At 30.7% G+C, this 20,463-nt stretch overlaps 1 protein-coding gene across 1 annotated transcript in view; it reads right to left on the reverse strand.

The window, feature by feature from the left end:
- Positions 1-861: 861 nt before the first annotated feature.
- The window catches only part of LOC149780121 (barH-like 2 homeobox protein), a 30,580-nt gene continuing 10,978 nt past the window's right edge, over positions 862-20,463 (reverse strand). The window contains exons 2-3 of the mRNA XM_089936332.1: positions 12,236-12,434; positions 862-2,035 (exon numbers count right to left, since the gene is read on the reverse strand). Coding sequence (XP_089792458.1) covers positions 1,753-2,035; positions 12,236-12,434 — 482 coding nt within the window. The 3' untranslated portion in view covers positions 862-1,752. The remainder of the gene's footprint in view (positions 2,036-12,235; positions 12,435-20,463) is intronic.

Genomic DNA, 20,463 nt, shown 5'->3' on the forward strand with positions numbered 1-20,463 from the left:
CAAGAGTGCTCATACAACTCAATATTTCGACTACAAGAACCTATTTAAAACCCAATCAAGTTTATTTCCTTAATTATTGTAAGCGTGTTTTGTTTCGTAATTTCATGGTGATTGTTTTTGTAATCTGTCGCTGTATGTGGGTTTTTGTGTTACTAATTTTATAAAGTGCTTAGAGCTTCTAAAGATTAGACACATTAGTTTTTCTATTATTATTATTATTATTATTATTATTATTATTATTATTATTACTATCATGAACTGAAAACCGTTAAAATATCGTATATTGTCAGTGAGTTCATAATAGATTAACATCCGCAGGGTAGTCGATGTAGAATACACCTGTTGCGTTTCCCAGCATCTTGTAAGAGGCGAGTAATTGAAGTAGAATCCAAGTTAACTAAGTGCTTAGCTTGTAGGAAGCGCGACCGAAAGGGTCTGGGTTCGAATCCTACAACAGAATGAGCCCTGGACGGCTACCATGATGAATCCTTGTGCAAGGTACTTAAATAACCGCTAATGCTGCCGTACCATTAAGCCTCAAACTAATCATATCCAATTATTATTTAATTTGCAAGTTACTAGATCGCACAGCTGATGTGATGATTGGTGTAATTTAGATAGATAGATAGATAGATAGATAGATAGATAGATAGATAGATAGATAGATAGATAGATAGATAGATAGATAGATAGATAGATAGAGGGAGGGAGGGAGATAGGGAGGGAGGGGAGGTATGAACTCATACATGCACTGATTTATGGAAGGATTGCATTTCTTTATCTATGAGTGTTGTATTTAAGTTATGAAATCCTTTTATTAGCAGCCCACTGCTTGTGAATACAAACACAAAATACAAGGAAGAAAGTAAGCGAAAAATTTATTTGAAATATGAAATGAGTTAAAATTGCAATATTCTTCCCCTGATTTCCGATTAACTTAGATCATCATGCTTTAATAAATGGAATTTTTAAATAGTTTACATGTTACGAATTACATTTCATGTTTCATTTTATATTTTCCGTCCATGACACTGCAATGTGGCATACTGTCTAAAAGAAACTTCTTCCGTTGTATAACAATACCGGCAGTAATGTATTAGTTCATAGACATAACGTAGTATAAGAAGACATACATTAGTCCATAGACAAAGTTTAAATCCGTTCTGAGCCAGTGCTGGTATCGAAGTCAGGAAAACAATCACGTGACAGATTAACGTTAACGAAAAGAAAATTGCTTGCACTATTCGCATATGGATCAAAGATATATTTAATCAAATTTTAGAGCACATGCGACTATTCTGATCATCAGTCTGCGTTAACTTAAACATCACGTGACATCAGGAAATAAAATATTCATCTTTAACACAGTTTAAACGATTTTCATCACATTATTTTTTACTACATTATTTTCTGGAAAAATGTCTGCTCCATGAAGAATGCTACGTTAAAGTGTTAAAATCATTCCACAAGTAACATTATTTTAAACTATCAACGAAGAACGTTATACTGCTACATGCCGCAGAAAGAGTTCATTTTGTTATACTACTGTTAACATGTCGTAGAAACGTTTTCCATTTGTTATACTACTGATGAAGACACAACATCGATTGTACACCACTTAATTATCCGTAACATGTTTTGCGAATCAAGTCACTGTTGAAATAATGTATTTCAGTCAATGTTTGTAAGTTTCGATACTTCAAAATGTATTGCTTGCGGCCAATACATAGTCACGCTATATCCAATCAAATTTCAGTTCCTGTTGTCAGCGAATAAGGCAGTATTTGCTGGTAAGTGACTGACGTGCTGTTGAAGTCCGTGAATAAACATTCGAGGTAACGGTGGTCTTTGACCCGGAATAGAATTTTCTCCTGACCGGAAGTAGAGGGCGTCTATATTAGAAATGATACCGGCTGCTTGTGGATGGTAGGTAAACCAGTAAGGATTTGACTGAAGAAGTCTTTGTACCGCAGCGTAGTTTCCAGCTTCTGCCAACAATTCAAGACCAACTGCTGTCTGACGTTTCCATTTTGTCCTGGAAGAAAATAATGCCGAATTTAGAATTCAGTCATAATTTTATCAACCATACTAAATGAGACAAATTTACACACAAACATTAAATCATAGACTTATATTTTACGTAGTCAGCTCCCAAGGTTACAATAATTACAGTGACACGTCAGCCAGATTGGAGTACTACAGTCCATACTTTCACAAAACAAATATGGTTGTAAATGAATGATAGAGGTCAGAATAGTATTCTTTATTCGAAAGTTCATCTATAGGTCAGTGTCATCAAGTCAGAATTGTATTCCTTATTCGAAAGTTCATATTCAGCTCAGTGTCGTAAAGTCAGTATCTTATTCCTTATTGAAAGTTCATCTACAGGTCAGTGTCATCGCGTCAGCATTTATTCCTTATTCGAAAGTTCATCTACAGCTGTGCTATAAATTCAGAACTGTGTTCCTTATTCTAAAGTTCATTAACAGCTGTGTCATAAAGTCAGAACTGTATTCCTTATTCGAAAGTTCATCTACAGCTCAGTGTCATAAACACAGAACTGTATTCTTTATTCAAAAAGTTCATTTACAGCTGTGTCGTAGTATTAAAACCTTTTACCATCCATATATTTTCTCCTGAAATATTTACTTACGATATTTTTGAAAGCATCTGAAACAGTGTTACATCATTATAATTGTGCAATCATAATTATCTTTATTTCTTCTTATTATTATTAGTAGTAGTAGTAGTAGTAGTGTTAATATTCTTCTTCTTAGTACGGGGGGAGGATTTTAACGTAGCTTGCCAACGACTGTTCAGTCGTATCGTTACGAAATCTGCCGCGTGGCAGTTGATAGTGATGTCTAGCTCTGAAGCATCATGTCACATACATGTAGTCTTTGGTATGACTCGGCCGTGGTTCGAACCCCCGACGCTCTATCCACTTAGGCCACCGGTGTGTTGACTAATTTATCATTATTATTATTATTATTATTATTATTATTATTAGTAGTAGTAGTAGTAGTATTCGTCTTTTTCATAAGGCGAAATGGTATAATTCCTTTATTTGCTTGTTAAATTTCATGGTGTAGCTTGAAAACAAGGTGTTTGCCAATGCATCTGCTTAGTGAATCAGCTAACGTCTATTTTAAGTTTTAAGAGTGAAATAGTCATTTAACTGTATGTACTCTATATAAAAAGGGATGCAAATAGTCATTTAACTGTATGTACTCAGTATAAGAGGGGATGCAAATAGTCATTTAACTGTATGTATACAGTATAAGAGGGGATGCAAATAGTCATTTAACTGTATGTACTCAGTATAAGAGGGGATGCAAATAGTCATATAACTGTATGTACTCAGTATAAGAGGGGATGCAAATAGTCATTTAACTGTATGTACTCAGTATACGAGGGGAATGCAATACAATGCTTTAGGATTTTTTAATTATTCTCCTGAACATCTGTAACGTAGGAATGCATTTTTCATATACGTTGATGTTGCAATTCTAAGCGGCAAAATCATCTCTTACTATTTATAAAGTCACGTCTTTGGTTAGTTTCAACAAAGTATATTATAATATTCAAGCCGGAAAATTAATTATAATTGATTACTTGCACAGTATTAGAGTGTAGCTGTGTTTTTATATTACACTCTGAAAGATTTAGTCAAAGGAAATCAAATCACATGTCTAGACAAATAATTGATTACATTATAGGGAAAAAAACCTGTCGCAGTTAATCCTGTTTCAATAAAAAAGAACATATGTTGTCAAGCAAACTCATGAATCATGTTTTTTATTATTGCTTAAATGGTGAGAGACTTATTGGTTGTCGTACGTATACGTATTTTATAATTTTGCATTAATTTAAAAAATAAACACTTTTCATAAGTGTATGCATTATAAATTGAAATAATATTGAAACCGTAGATGAAGTAATATTGAAACCGTAGATGAAGTAATATTGAAACCGTAATTGAATTAATATTGAAACCGTAAATGAAGTAATACTGTAACCGTAAATAAAGTAATATCACAACCGTAAATGAAATAATATTGAAACCGTAAATAAAGTAATATTGAAACCGTAAATGAAGTAATATTGAAACCGTAAATAAAGTAATATCACAACCGTAAATGAAATAATATTGAAACCGTAAATAAAGTAATATCACAACAGTAAATGAAGTAATATTGAAACCGTAAATGAAATAATATTATAACCGTAAATGAAGTAATATTGAAACCGTAAATGAAGTAATACTGTAACCGTAAATGAAGTAATATTGAAACCGTAAATTAAGTAATACTGTAACCGTAAATGAAGTAATATTGAAACCGTAAATTAAGTAATACTGTAACCGTAAATGAAGTAATACTTTAACCGTAATTGAAATAATATTGAAACCGTAAATTAAGTAATACTGTAACCGTAAATGAAGTAATATTGAAACCGTAAATTAAGTAATACTGTAACCGTAAATGAAGTAATACTTTAACCGTAATTGAAATAATATTGAAACCGTAAATTAAGTAATACTGTAACCGTAAATGAAGTAATATTGAAACCGTAAATTAAGTAATACTGTAACCGTAAATGAAGTAATACTTTAACCGTAATTGAAATAATATTGAAACCGTAAATTAAGTAATACTGTAACCGTAAATGAAGTAATATTGAAACCGTAAATTAAGTAATACTGTAACCGTAAATGAAGTAATACTTTAACCGTAATTGAAATAATATTGAAACCGTAAATAAAGTAATATCACAACCGTAAATGAAGTAATATTGAAACCGTAAATGAAGTAATACTGAAACCGTAAATGAAGTAATACTTTAACCGTAAATGAAGTAATATTATAACCGTAAATTAAGTGATATTATAACCGTAAATTAAGTAATACTGTAACCGTAAATGAAATAATATTGAAACCGTAAGTAAAGTAATATCACAACCGTAAATGAAGTAATATTGAAACCGTAAATGAAATAATATTATAACCGTAAATTAAGTGATATTATAACCGTAAATTAAGTGATATTGTAACCGTAAATGAAGTAATATTGAAACAGCAAATGAAGTAATATTGAAACAGCAAATGAAGTAATATTGAAATGGTAAATGAAGTAATATTGAAACCGTAAATGAAATAATATTATAACCGTAAATTAAGTAATACTGAAACCGTAAATTAAGTGATATTATAACCGTAAATTAAGTGATATTATAACCGTAAATTAAGTGATATTGTAACCGTAAATGAAGTAATATTGAAACAGTAAATGAAGTAATATTGAAACAGTAAATGAAGTAATATTGTAACTAGAAATATAATGAAGATTTGGATATGTTATGTGAAATATTTTTAAACGTTTCGTGTGAGATATACTTGCTGGTAGCCTGTAATAATATTGTACATGATGACTGAAATAGTTTTAAGAAATCTACATGTAAAGTGAAAATGGAGAAGATGTCAGTTTTGTACAAGAAATTATTGCTCTGTAGCCAGTATGTAAATAAATTCAAAGAAAGTTACATTTATTCACATTACTAGACGGATTTTTAAACCAAGCCATTAGTAATCTTAAAATGCAAAATATTAGAATAGCATTTGTCCTAATTAGCACGGTATTTCTTTTAAAAAAACTAAGGAATTCAAATTTCTTTCGGGAAGAATAAAATATACAATTTAAATATACCAAGCTATTATTGTTTATCTTGCAAACATAAAGGCACAGTTACTCTGTGTGTGACATTTATTTCAGCTTGCACTTTAAAATTCAGCACGCTACTGTTTTTATAATGATGCTTGTTGTTTTTACAAACTCAGGAGACATCTTCCCTCTACGAATACGCTATTTTGGTTGTGTGCTTTTGTTACAAAACAAGAGACTGGAGCGAAATCAATTCATTAGAAACACTTGTAGTTTCAAAGAAATGCCGAATAGTTCTGAATAAGAAAAGAAAGAAAAGAAAGAAAAAAACTAAGCGAACGAATTTGTTTCAATTCTGCGGATGATTACATTAGTACCGCTCTACCTTGAAACCTAAATTTGATTTCCAGCAAAAGTTAGGTCTAATGCGAATTCATCAATATATTTTTGTAAGCCTTGTTAAAGATTAAACATTGAACGCAGCGCAGTTGGTAGGGTTGTCCAGTACAAATGCAAACTGAACCAAATGTCTTAAGTGGTATTTTAAAACACGGTATTCAAACGAATCTTTCTTGTCAAAGCCTTTTTCATTTTAAGAGTTTGTCGAATACCACGTCTATAGCAATTATATTGGATATACAGATGAAACTGAATTTTACAGTCAAATGATTAACATTAGTCATAGGATCACGTGATATTAGCTCTGTGAAAGTGGTGTTAGAAGAAAAAATCCCAATTTAAATTAGTTTCTTTACATATGAAAAAATTACTTTAAATGGTGGAGAATTTGACAGTACTTTGGTTCTATTATGTGCTCGGCTTTGTTAAAAGCTATTGGTTAAATTGTATTTTTGGTTGCTGGCAATTTTCAAAGACTCAGACGAATCTATTTACCAATGCAACATTCACACCAGCTGTTTTCAATGATCTATAAGGCTATCGGACAGGTAAGCTTACCTTTGATTGTTAGTTTTGTACTAGGAAATATGGACGTTTAGAATAGCAAACTCGTGTACTCCATACATGTCATCTGGTGCCATTTGGACGCTTGAATAACCAAGCTTTCTTCTGCCAAAGATGTCGTTGATGATAGATTATAAATTCAGAACGTTTGTTCTGTAAGCAGCCGGATAGAAATCGTCTATGGGCGAATGAATGTTTGCAATACCTGTATTAGAACTAGTCATACGAACGACACATCGCCTGATTGATTTTGTTGATATCATTAGGTTCCGAAGTAACGTTCTTATTTAAGGACGTGATGGGCACTGTTGTAAAACAGAGCGGCACATACGTGCAGGTTTTAACGAGTTATCCCCCTCATCATCAGCGGGTTCATCTGTTAGAATTTCGTTATGTTCTAGAGCTACGATACATTTCTGAAAAATGATACATTTTCTTAAATGATACATTTCTTAAAATGATACATTTTATTCTCTCGTCTGGCAATGCTTTTAATCATTCTTCTTAAAATGGTACATTTTCTCGCATGGCTATTGTCTTTCGTCTTTACTCTTGAAGGGCTAAATTTCTTCTCTCGTATGGACTATTGTTAAAAATCTTTCCAAATTGTACGTACGTATGTATGCATGTATAAACGGTTGTGTATGTATGTATTGAATTTTGATTCTTAATTTGGTAATAAAAGAAGTCTACAACAATAATTATTACAGATTTCCTGAATCTTTACATAACGTAAAGAATACATTGTAAACTATAGAAACAATAATTAAGAAGACCAGATTTTATAGTGTTCCACGTTCTAAATAATTAAGAAGACCAGAGATTTTGTTATGTTCCATGTTCTAAATAATTAAGAAGACCAGATATCTTGTAATGTTCCATGTTCTAAATAATTAAGAAGACCAGATATCTTGTAATTTTCCATGTTCTAAATAATTAAGAAGACCAGATATATTGTAATGTTCCATGTTCTAAATAATTAAGAAGACCTGATATATTGTAATGTTCCATGTTCTAAATAATTAAGAAGACCAGAGATTTTGTTATGTTCCATGTTCTAAATAATTAAGAAGACCAGATATATTGTTATGTTCCATGTTCTAAATAATTAAGAAGACCAGATATATTGTAATGTTCCATGTTCTAAATAATTAAGAAGACCAGATATATTGTAATGTTCCATGTTCTAAATAATTAAGTAGACCAGATATATTGTAATGTTATATGTTCTAAATAATATAGAAGACCAGAGATAGTGTAATGTTCCACCTTCTAATTAATTAAGAACACCTGAGATTTTGTAATGTTCCACGTTCTAGTGCAGGGCATTTGTGTCATAATATCTTTTCGTATAGCAAACAGTTATATATTACAAGTCTTCTTTATGAATATTTGAATCAAATCTTACATTTAGTACAGTATATTTGCTATTGCTGGCTATCGGGGATCTCTATTAAAACTTTATATGAACCCACAAAACAACACGTAAAAACAGAGTTTGGTATCATACAGGTAGGATTATACTATAGGTTTGGTCATAATACAGGTCATTAATACAGGTTTAGTCATAATACGGGTTTGTTTATAATACAGGTTTGTTTATAATACAGGCTTTGCAAACAATCGATTAAGATATGTCTGATTGAAGTCATGCAAAGCTATCTTTTTGCTTGATACCTAGGAAATTTTTAACGTGTCCTTTTTATATTGTTTCCGATGCTTCCAGTTTAACATTTATTGAGATTAATACAGTTTCATCGAGTAGAAAGAAGTATGTTAAGAAGTGAGTAAAAAAATATTTCAATAACTTACGACCCGATAACGTGTTTTAAAACCTGATTCAGACTCATGTTTTGATTTCTTAACGATGAATATTTATTCTCTGTTATTTATATCTTCGAACTAGCGTCTATCGTACTTCAGGTTTTTTTTTTTTAAAATATTTATTTAACTGAAGGCAAATAACTTGTCAAACAAGCACGATTTGTAAAGTGTTACAACAGCCGAATTGAATATATGTACGAATCTGCCGACAGTAGTTAGTAAAACTAAGAAAGAATGAGGCTTCCTATTATGTCTTTCTCTTTGGAATGTTTCCCTTAGAATTTTAATTTGAAAAACGACATTATAAAGACATCAACATCACATTTCAGACAGAATTTTAGATCGATAAATTCATACAATTTTATTAATACGATAATTATAATTTATATTATTATATTTATAATTATAATCCATATTATACTTTTTATAGCATAATTATAATTTGTATTATTGTATTTATGTGATAATTATAATTCCTAGTATTCTATTTAGAGGGTTATTATAATTCATGGAATTACGTTTATATGCTAATCATAATTCCTATTATTCTATTTATAGGATAATTATAATTCCTAGTATTCTATTTATAGGATAATTATAATTCCTAGTATTCTATTTATAGGATAATTATAATTCATTTTATTATATTTAAAGGATAATAATAATTAATATGATTGTATTCATAGGATAAATGTAATTCATATTATATATAGAGGATAATTATAATTGGTAGTATTTTTTTAAAGTGTTATTATAATTCATGGAATTAAGTTTATACGATAATTATAAGTCATATTATTCTATTTATAGGATAATTATAATTCCTATTATTATATCTATATGTTAATTATAATTACTAGCATTCTATTTAGAGGGTTATCATAATTCATAAAATTATATTTATAGGGTTATAATAGCTGCTATTACTGTAGATTTAGGGTCATTACAATTCATGTTATTATAGTTATAGGGTTATAATAACTGCTATTACTGTAGATTTAGGGTCATTACAATTCATGTTATTATATTTATAAGGTTATAATAACTGCTATTACTGTAGATTTAGGGTCATTACAATTCATGTAATTATATTTATATGGTTATAATAGCTGCTATTACTGTAGATTTAGGGTCATTACAATTCATGTTATTATATTATAAGGTTATAATAACTGCTATTACTGTAGATTTAGGGTCATTACAATTCATGTAATTATATTTATATGGTTATAATAGCTGCTATTACTGTAGATTTAGGGTCATTACAATTCATGTTATTATATTTATATGGTTATAATAACTGCTATTACTGTAGATTTAGGGTCATTACAATTCATGTTATTATATTTATATGGTTATAATAACTGCTATTACTGTAGATTTAGGGTCATTACAATTCATGTTATTATATTTATATGGTTATAATAGCTGCTATTACTGTAGATTTAGGGTCATTACAATTCATGTTATTATATTTATATGGTTATAATAACTGCTATTACTGTAGATTTAGGGTCATTACAATTCATGTTATTATATTTATATGGTTATAATAGCTGCTATTACTGTAGATTTAGGGTCATTACAATTCATGTTATTATATTTATATGGTTATAATAACTGCTATTACTGTAGATTTAGGGTCATTACAATTCATGTTATTATATTTATAAGGTTATAATAACTGCTATTACTGTAGATTTAGGGTCATTACAATTCATGTTATTATATTTATAGGGTTATAATAACTGCTATTACTGTAGATTTAGGGTCATTACAATGCATGTTATTATGTTTATAGGGTTATAATAACTGCTATTACTGTAGATTTAGGGTCATTACAATTCATGTTATTATATTTATATGGTTATAATAGCTGCTATTACTGTAGATTTAGGGTCATTACAATTCATGTTATTATATTTATATGGTTATAATAACTGCTATTACTGTAGATTTAGGGTCATTACAATTCATGTAATTATATTTATAAGGTTATAATAACTGCTATTACTGTAGATTTAGGGTCATTACAATTCATGTTATTATATTTATAGGGTTATAATAACTGCTATTACTGTAGATTTAGGGTCATTACAATGCATGTTATTATGTTTATAGGGTTATAATAACTGCTATTACTGTAGATTTAGGGTCATTACAATTCATGTTATTATATTTATAGGGTTATAATAACTGCTATTACTGTAGATTTAGGGTCATTACAATGCATGTTATTATGTTTATAGGGTTATAATAATTGCTATTACTGTAGATTTAGGGTCATTACAATTCATGTAATTATATTTATAGGGTTAATACAATTCTTATTATAATAATTTCAGGGTTATTACAAATCATAATATTATATTTAAAATTCTGGGAAAATCAAAATATAAAATCCATTCTTATTTACGACTACTTTCCTATTTAATTCTTTATACTTTTTATATATGTCGTTGTACACTACTGGCTAACAATTCCCGTAAACTTATTGGCAAACAAATCATGTTTCGAGTTTAGGTAAACTTAATTTTTTTCATGGATTATTCTGCATGAAATCAGCGCAAATATAACATTTTAAACTTTTTACTAAAAAAGTAATGCAATAAATACAATACGCTTATCTGTCCGTCAGTTGTAGTCAAAGAGTTGTCCGGTATGAGTGTAAAGAAAGAGATTTTCAACTCTGAAATAAAGTTGACCAAGATCTTTATCAATTGATGCCGTAATCAAGTGTTTCCATTTTACTGTATTGCAAAATTACATATAGCCATTCTGGTGTGTTTGTGTGTGTGTGTGTGTGTGTGTGTGTGTCTAAGTGTGCTTGTGTGTGTGTGCGTAACTCACTTGCAACTATGTTCCTTTGACAAATATAAACAGCTTTTTTTTCCATTGATGCTGTAACAATCTCTAGTCTTTGTGCTCGTTTTGTATCATTACTTAGAATCTGCAGTCAATTTCAGACACTACTAAAATGTGAGTCGATTTATTTGACTATTTGTACTGTGATGGTTACAAAGTCACTTTCGTACACTTCTAAAATGTGAGTCCATTCAGGTGAATATTTGTATTTTGATGGTTATACATTATCGTTGGTACAGACTGAAATTCAAACCTTACTTTCTGGCTCATTTTTATCAGGGTCAATACAAAAAAAGAAATCTACCTGATATTTGGTAATTTACATTATGGCCATAGAAACATTCTACTTTTACCGATGATGTAGAAGTGAGTAAAGGTACCCGATGACTCTTGTAATAAAGGTTGCTGTACCGGTCTAAATTCACCTAGGAATGAACTAGGGTACTTGAAGATTCTTGTAATAGCGGCATTATATTTGATATCTATATATAATTTACATCATGCAGGATGTATCAGTTGTCAATTTCATCCAATAGTTTTCAAACATGTCAATTGTAAGTATTATATTCAGCACCTGTTAAAGCTGTGAAATGTTTCTCTGGAAAGGTTAATTATTATTAAAATACACTGCAGAATTAGAATATAACTTAACACTAAACCAAGTCTCCACTTCTAAACATATCCCCCATCATGTACCTTTGGTATTGCAGTCTCCTTAATTCTTAATTTCTTTCAGACTTAACAAGTCCCAAAATTGTAACGTTTCAAAATCCTTTAATAACTTCACTAGACTTTAAACTGCATCGTATTATCTCGTATGACAAGAGTTTGTATTTTTTGCATCATCATTCCATGTATAGTATCTTCTACAGTCGCATACAGAAATGAGAGGAGATAATTAAGAAAGTTGGAATAAAAATACCTTCTGTTCTGGTACCATGTCTTGACTTGAGTGTCAGTCAGATTCAGTTTAGCGGCTAGTTCCATTCTGTCTTGAACACTTAGGTACTTTTGTCTTTCAAACGTCTTTTCCAGGCAGTTCAGTTGATGATCGGTGAAAGCTGTTCTTGCCTTTCTTGGTTTCTTTGGTTTTATTAAATTTGGCGCATCATCCTTATCATCTGAAATACAGCACATTGTAATAGAACATTTGAATATATATGACAGATTGGTTCAGTTAAAGATAGTACTACTTCCAGTACAGTGGGGACTGTCTAGAGCTGTCATACGGGAGTGGCTTTATGTGTACACGCGTCAGTGCGCATGTAAAATCACGCATGTTCTCTTACACCGTATAACATAGAGACATTAGACTTTTACTATATAAGCGACGTCTACAAAATATAAAGCCGGGACGTCATTTCAACTTTTTTCGGAGGGGGGGGGGGCATTAACTTGATGGGGGGGGGGGGGGGACTTGACGGGCTTGTTAATTTTCGTATATAGGCAACAACAGCAATTTTACATTTTACAGCACATGCAAATTCACGCCCCCCCCCCCCCCCCCCCCGACGTCCCTGCGTATAAGATGGAGATATTAGACTTTGGGATATAATTGACGTCTGCACCGTATATCATAGAGACGTTATAAGTATGGATATAATTTGCATGTACATGTTATAGATATTATCGTATGACGTAGATATATTAGACATTGGGATGCCATATAATGCTGAGACACTAGTATTTGGGATATAATTGACATATGCATATTACCGATATACACCGTATACCACAGAGACATTAGACTTTGAGGTATATTTCACGTATACGCCGTATGACAAATAGACATTAGACTTTGGGATGTAATTGACATATGCATATTACCGATATACACCGTATACCATAGAGACATTAGACTTTGAGGTATATTTCACGTATACGCCGTATGACAAATAGACATTAGACTTTGGGATGTAATTGACATATGCATATTACCGATATACACCGTATAACATAGAGACATTAGACTTTGAGGTATAATTGCCGTCTATACCATATGACAAATAGACATTAGACTTTGGGATATAATTGACATTTACATATTAAAAACATGCACAACTGTTCTAAACTTATATTCATCCCTTGGGCGGAACCCGAGTTAGGAAAACGTAAGTACGGGGTAAGGATGACTACAAAATGCGTAATGATACTGAATATTTGTTGCAGTCTTCAAGTTTCTATTAAAAGTTGGACAAAAGAATCGAATAACTCCTAGCATTGCTGAGTATCAATTAACTCATCAATAAAATAATCGAATAACTCCTAGCATTGCTAAGTATCAATTAACTCATCAATAAAATAATCGAATAACTCCTAGCATTGCTAAATATCAATTAACTCATCAATAAAATAATCGAATAACTCCTAGCATTGCTGAGTATCAATTAACTCATCAATAAAATAATCGAATAACTCCTAGCATTGCTAAGTATCAATTAACTCATCAATAAAATAATCGAATAACTCCTAGCATTGCTAAGTATCAATTAACTCATCAATAAAATAATCGAATAACTCCTAGCATTGCTAAGTATCAATTAACTCATCAATAAAATAATCGAATAACTCCTAGCATTGCTAAGTATCAATTAACTCATCAATAAAATAATCGAATAACTCCTAGCATTGCTAAGTATCAATTAACTCATCAATAAAATAATCGAATAACTCCTAGCATTGCTAAGTATCAATTAACTCATCAATAAAATAATCGAATAACTCCTAGCATTGCTAAGTATCAATTAACTCATCAATAAAATAATCGAATAACTCCTAGCATTGCTAAGTATCAATTAACTCATCAATAAAATAATCGAATAACTCCTAGCATTGCTAAGTATCAATTAACTCATCAATAAAATAATCGAAAAACTCCTAGCATTGCTAAGTATCAATTAACTCATCAATAAAATAATCGAATAACTCCTAGCATTGCTAAGTATCAATTAACTCATCAATAAAATAATCGAATAACTCCTAGCATTGCTAAGTATCAATTAATTCATCAATAAAATAATCGAATAACTCCTAGCATTGCTAAGTATCAATTAAGTCATCAATAAAATAATCGAATAACTCCTAGCAATACTAAGTATCCATTAAATCAGCATTAAAAAAATGAATCAGAAAATTACTCCATTAATCAGTCAATCTGTTTTTCTTCTTTCTGTTTTTTTTTCTTTCCTCTCTCTCTCAGTCAAAATAACTTGCCAAAATAAATTACTTGATTATTTCTCAAGGTTATCAAAGGGAAATAAACCTTGCCGCGTGTTGAATAAGTTTTGATACAAAACAAATTGCTCTTGGGAGGGCAGCTCTTAATTAGTTCGCGGTAACTACAATATTTTCAATTCACCCGATTGGCCTGCCGTTTCCTCCTGAACTGCAAGAATGATATTGTACAAACGGGTATAAAGCAGTTGCTTTTGGCGAAGACATACACAAAAGATACAGTATAATTTCTTGAATACACCAGTTTTGGAATTCATACAAAAATCTACAAAATTAATACCAAACTCAAGAGATTTTAAAGTTATTGTTATACCCGGTCAAGAAATTTAACGTAATTATCAATTTCTTGGTATAACTGAATGCTACGTTTTTGTGGTGAATTTATTTTTTATTCTTTTCTATACATTTTGTAGACAATGTCATAAGCTGATGTGTACCACTACTGTAAATTGTTTACACAGTACGATACCATCTGGCGACATGCTGTATGAGAAATTGTGCGGCCATAACAAAGTGAACATATCCATGAAATGGTTGCAAACCGTGTGTATATTTTGTTCTGTTCGAAAGTGGAGTAATGTACAATTTGAGACAATCTTTAACCATTAGAATTATGTATACTGGTACTGAATTAAGATTTAAATACGTTGGCTAAGAGCTTACTTTATTATTAATTATATCTTCTTTTCAGTAGTTCTGTCATTTTTTTCCCCTTCTCATTTGGTTGATGCAATATTTAAAATTAAATTGCATTATACGTTCTTGAAACTTAAAACCTGTCAAGTGCAAAACATCCCACCGCTGTCACCAAATAGTGTGAGTCAGACGCTTCGGATTATGTTTGCACCCCATGAAGATCTTTACTTGATTAGGTCCTTTTAAACGATGAGGTGATGCAAAGATGTGTAAGGCAATATTTCTCATCCTTCAGCACCTTTCCAAGAGAGTAATCTCGTCACCTATCCAAGTAGTAAATCCGTCCTCGGGGTGGTCCCGTAAGCCACTTGTTTAAATTTCACTTGCCAGGGAATACTTCTATCACAAAATGCAAGCGTTGATGAACAAAAATAGAGCTTATCGAAAGTCACTAGGGTGAAAACGTTTAGTTTCATTGTGTAAGCTGTAGCTATATTTATTTCCTTTTGAAATGATGCGTTTAGCCCCCAAAAAGGCTTACCCTTTGAAAGTATTGAAATACAAAATGATTTCTCTTTACGGGAATATGATCCTTTCAAATTGTACTAAATAACGAAATGTAAGATTATTTCGAAAGGTAAGCGAAAATTACGACGCGTACTTTAAATGCAGTCGATGTTATATGTATCGATCATGTGTCAGGGAGTGTTCAGACTTGTGCATTCATAGGAAACCTGTAAAAACTATGAATATAACAGTGCAGCAACTTAACGCAACCGTACACCACGCATAACTGTTTGTGTTTGTGTTTCTGTCGGTCTATGTGTCTGTGTTTATGTGTGCCTGTCTCTCTCACTGTATATATATATATATATATATATATATATATATATATATATATATATATGCGTGTGTGTGTGTGTGTGTGTGTGGACGCGATAAAACTTCTTTGTCAAAATATAACCTCTTCGTTCGTAAAAAAAAATTGACGTCGCATAAATAATTCTAGCGTAATTATGTTATTGCATAATACATTAAAATATTGAATTTCTTGTAATATTGTTGATATCAACGTGAAATAAACTGCAGTTATATTAAATAAAAAAATGTCTAATTTAAATAAAACATACTTTGTGTGCTCTTAACTAAATCTAAAAATAGTTCACGCTACGTTATTTAAAAGATTACGCTATGGACCTGCATTCTAGATATATGGAAACGCTTTTTACAATATGTCTTATTTACGGCAAAGCTTATTTCATTATTTTCTTGACTGTACTAAGTTATCAAGTAAATCTATAAATCTATTGACAATAAGCGAAATGCCCCGCCGTGGTAAATCGATAGACACTTGCCGATATTGATCACCTTTCGTAGCAGTGACCCATAAATGAATCACCTTTCGTAGCAGTGACCCATAAATGAATCACCTTTCGTAGCAGTGACCCATAAATGAATCTAAAGCTACTTTCCGTACTGTAAGGTAGTGATGGTCATTTTTAGTAAAAGTTAAAAACAAGGAATTTGGAATATGCTCCCCTCAGTAAATGTGACCATATACGGAAAATTAGCATTGACTTAGCTCATAAGGTTACTTATTACCTTGATACCTTGGTAAGATAGACGAAAGATAGACGTAGGATAGACGTGTCGGTGTTTCTTTTTTTTTTGTTTGGTGCTTTTTTGTGTCTAGGTTGGGGATCACTGTTGGTTACACTCAGATGATGCCTCGCATATTCTAAAAAATATGTAACTTTAAAGTTTAAAAGACTCCTATGAAATGGACTTTGACATAGGTAACTTAAAAGGTAAAAAGACTCCCATGGAATGGACTTTGCCATAATAACTTACAAGTTAAAAGACTCATATGAAATGTACTTTCACATATAAAACTTAAAAAGACTCCCATCATATGGGCTTTATCATAGGTAACAACTCAAGGGATCCGTAATAATCTTACTCATGTGTGACGATTCCACTCCCACGCATTGCTGTCACAAGATGTCACCTTTTGCTGAATTTCTAGTGTTTTAGGTAAGTGTTATACTTTATTTGAGTCATGAATGCATCCTTTTCTCTTCATTTTCTTCCTTTATGATCAAGAATACTGAAACATTTTACGTTGCCATGGTAATCAAATAAATCCTAAGTAATTTTACAATAATATAACGATGCAGTTTGCTTTCTTATTTTTTTAAATTTTAATCTTATCTTTCAGTGTCCTGATGGATTATGGATTCTTTTTAATTAAAAATAATTAAGGATAGTAAGAACAATTCCATTTCTTCTTTAGAAAAATTTTCATTATTCCATACGTCCGCTTATCTGAATGTGCATTATGTGGCTGGGTGTTGTTGTTCATGGAATTTCATATTGAATTTTAACGATATTTTACATCACAATTATCATTATTAATTTACAATTATCATTTTTAATTTACAATTTTGATTATTAATTTACAATTTTCATTATTGTCGATACATGCAAAGAGAAAATTCAAACTTCGACTTAAGATTTCTCTAAACAAAGCCAATATTTGGCATTAATGACACATTTAATCATTTCTCGTGCGAAATACTCCCGGAGCGGTCATAATCCAATTTCCCTCTCCTGGGGTATCCTATTGCAAATGAAGCTAATTTTAAAGCATACACACTCATTTGTGAAATGGATAGTTCAAATATAGATATCGTTACTATCTAATTTAATGTGTTTACTGGCAATTTATTTAAAGGTAATTTGACGCGGAGGAACAAAGACTCTAGTGTAAAAGTAGTGTCTTCTTGTTTAAAATGATGAATTTCCTCTAACGTAGGGGGTCAAGGCTGTGTAATTTTATCCTGATAAATATGTATTTGTCGAGTCAGTAAATTTCAAACAAGCAAGTTTTCTTTCCAAAGAAAGAATGCCATATATAGACACATTTGTCCTTAAAACAGTGAATCAGCTATATGATTCCTGTTCCCCACATACTTAATGGAAGCCCTTTCTCTCTGCATATTAAATCAAAACACACATATTTTCTCTATTTTGTTTCACATTCAAATTTCATTGTGATTTTCCTGATAAATAGATTAATGTTACAATGCCATTCATAAAATAGTAGTAGTCGCATATATGTCGGTAAATGACCCATATATTTTCGTTAAACGCGTACACATTTTTTTTATTTTACGGTATTTTATTACGAATAGTGAGCAGAGGTCTACATGCACAATGACGAAATAAGAGATCTTTTCTTTCTTAATTTACGTCGTGATAGCTATGGGTATTTATTTATTTTTTTATTTATTTATTTATTTATTTATGTATGTATGTATTTTGATTATTTTTTTAATATATCTATTTTCATTGTTTCTTTTTCTATTTATTTATTTATTTTTTTATTTATTTATTTTGGATCGAACAGTACTATTCATTTAGTGCAATATGCAATATCTGTAAAATATGAAAATATTTTCCTTCTATTAACTACACAAATCAAAGGCAACTCTTAAGCACATTAAAATTGCAACATGCAATTTTATGGGGAAAATTTAATCCTAATTAAAATAAACGAAAATCAAAATCTGCAAATAGAATTTCATCAAATTTGTCCTAAGAGAAGCAATACGAATTTATATGTGAATTATCATTCAGGAGACTACACAATTCCAGAGAAAATCACACTGGAAATATAAAATGAGTAATGTGCAACACATAAGCCATGAATAGTAAAGGAGTAATGATTGGTTCCTGTGTAACACATAAGCCATGAATAGTAAAGGAGTAAAAAAAACATTGCTGATATCTAAATATTTTAAAATCAGTTTTCATTCGTACATATCATTTTCATATCTCACTTTCATATGTACAAGTAATTTTCATATGTACAAAAAATTTCATATAAACATGTCATTTTCAGTCTGATTTCATGGTGAATTCGCATTTAGAAAACATAATAGGCTTTTCCCTGAAAATAATTGGACCCTTCTCTCCTTAAATTTGCATACAAATGTTCTCATTCTTTGTCATATTTTGAAAATGCTTACCAGTAATATACTGTTTATTTATTTATGTATTTACTTTTTTATTATCATTTCACGCGCTCCCTGCGGTTCGATTTTGGAATGTAATAATCTTGTTAAGAAATTTGGCAAGTTTATGATTATGCAAATTCAAACAAGATCTTCCTTTTGACCCATATGATGTTTGTAAGTGCTGAATCTGATAATATGGTAATTGTACTTTGTTCTAATTGTTACAATATGGCAATTGTGCTTTGTGCTAATTGTTACAATATGGCAATTGTGCTTTGTGCTAATTGTTACACTATGGCAATTGTACTTTGTGCTAATTGTTACAATATGGCACTTGTGCTTTTTGTCATTTTGTTACAATATGTCTATTGTGCTTTGTGCTAATTGTTACAATATGGCAAATGTGCTTTGTGCTACTTGTTACAATATGGCAATTGTGCTTTTTGATATTTGTTAAAATATGTCCATTGTGCTTTGTGCTAATTGTTACAATATGGCAATTGTGCTTTGTGCTAATTGTTACAATATGGCAATTGTACTTGGTACAAATTGTTACAATATGGCAATTGTGCTTTGTGCTAATTGTTACAATATGGCAATTGTGCTTTCTGCTAATTGTTACAATATGGCAATTGTGTTTTCTGCTAATTACTACAATATGGCAATTGTACTATGTACTAATTGTTACAATAGGACAATTGTGCTGATATACTAATCAAGGTACAGACTAATCAAGAAACATCGTTCCTGAAAATTTATCCGTAATTTCCAATCAAAACTGTATATTATTATCGTCAATGATACGCTGTATGTTATAATTATTAGTAAGAAAACGATGTATGTTATCATAAAACTGCACGAGATGGTTTTTATTATCATTATCGGCAATTAAACGCTGTATATTATCATTATCGGCAATTAAACGCTGTATATTATCATTATCGGCAATTAAACGCTGTATATTATCATTATCGTCATTAAACGCTGTATATTATCATTATCGGCAATTAAACGCTGTATATTATCATTATCGGCAATTAAACGCTGCATGTTATCATTATCGGCAATTAAACGCTGTATATTATCATTATCGTCATTAAACCGCTGTATATTATCAGTATCGGCAATTAAACCGCTGTATATTATCAGTATCGGCAATTAAACCGCTGTATATTATCATTATTGGCAATTAAACGCTGTATATTATCATTATCGACAATTAAGCAATGTATATTATCATTATCAGCAATGAAACTGTATA

This window comes from Sinohyriopsis cumingii, chromosome 16, assembly GCF_028554795.1.
Source record: "Sinohyriopsis cumingii isolate HCF-2022 chromosome 16, ASM2855479v2, whole genome shotgun sequence".
Taxonomy (NCBI): domain Eukaryota; kingdom Metazoa; phylum Mollusca; class Bivalvia; order Unionida; family Unionidae; genus Sinohyriopsis; species Sinohyriopsis cumingii.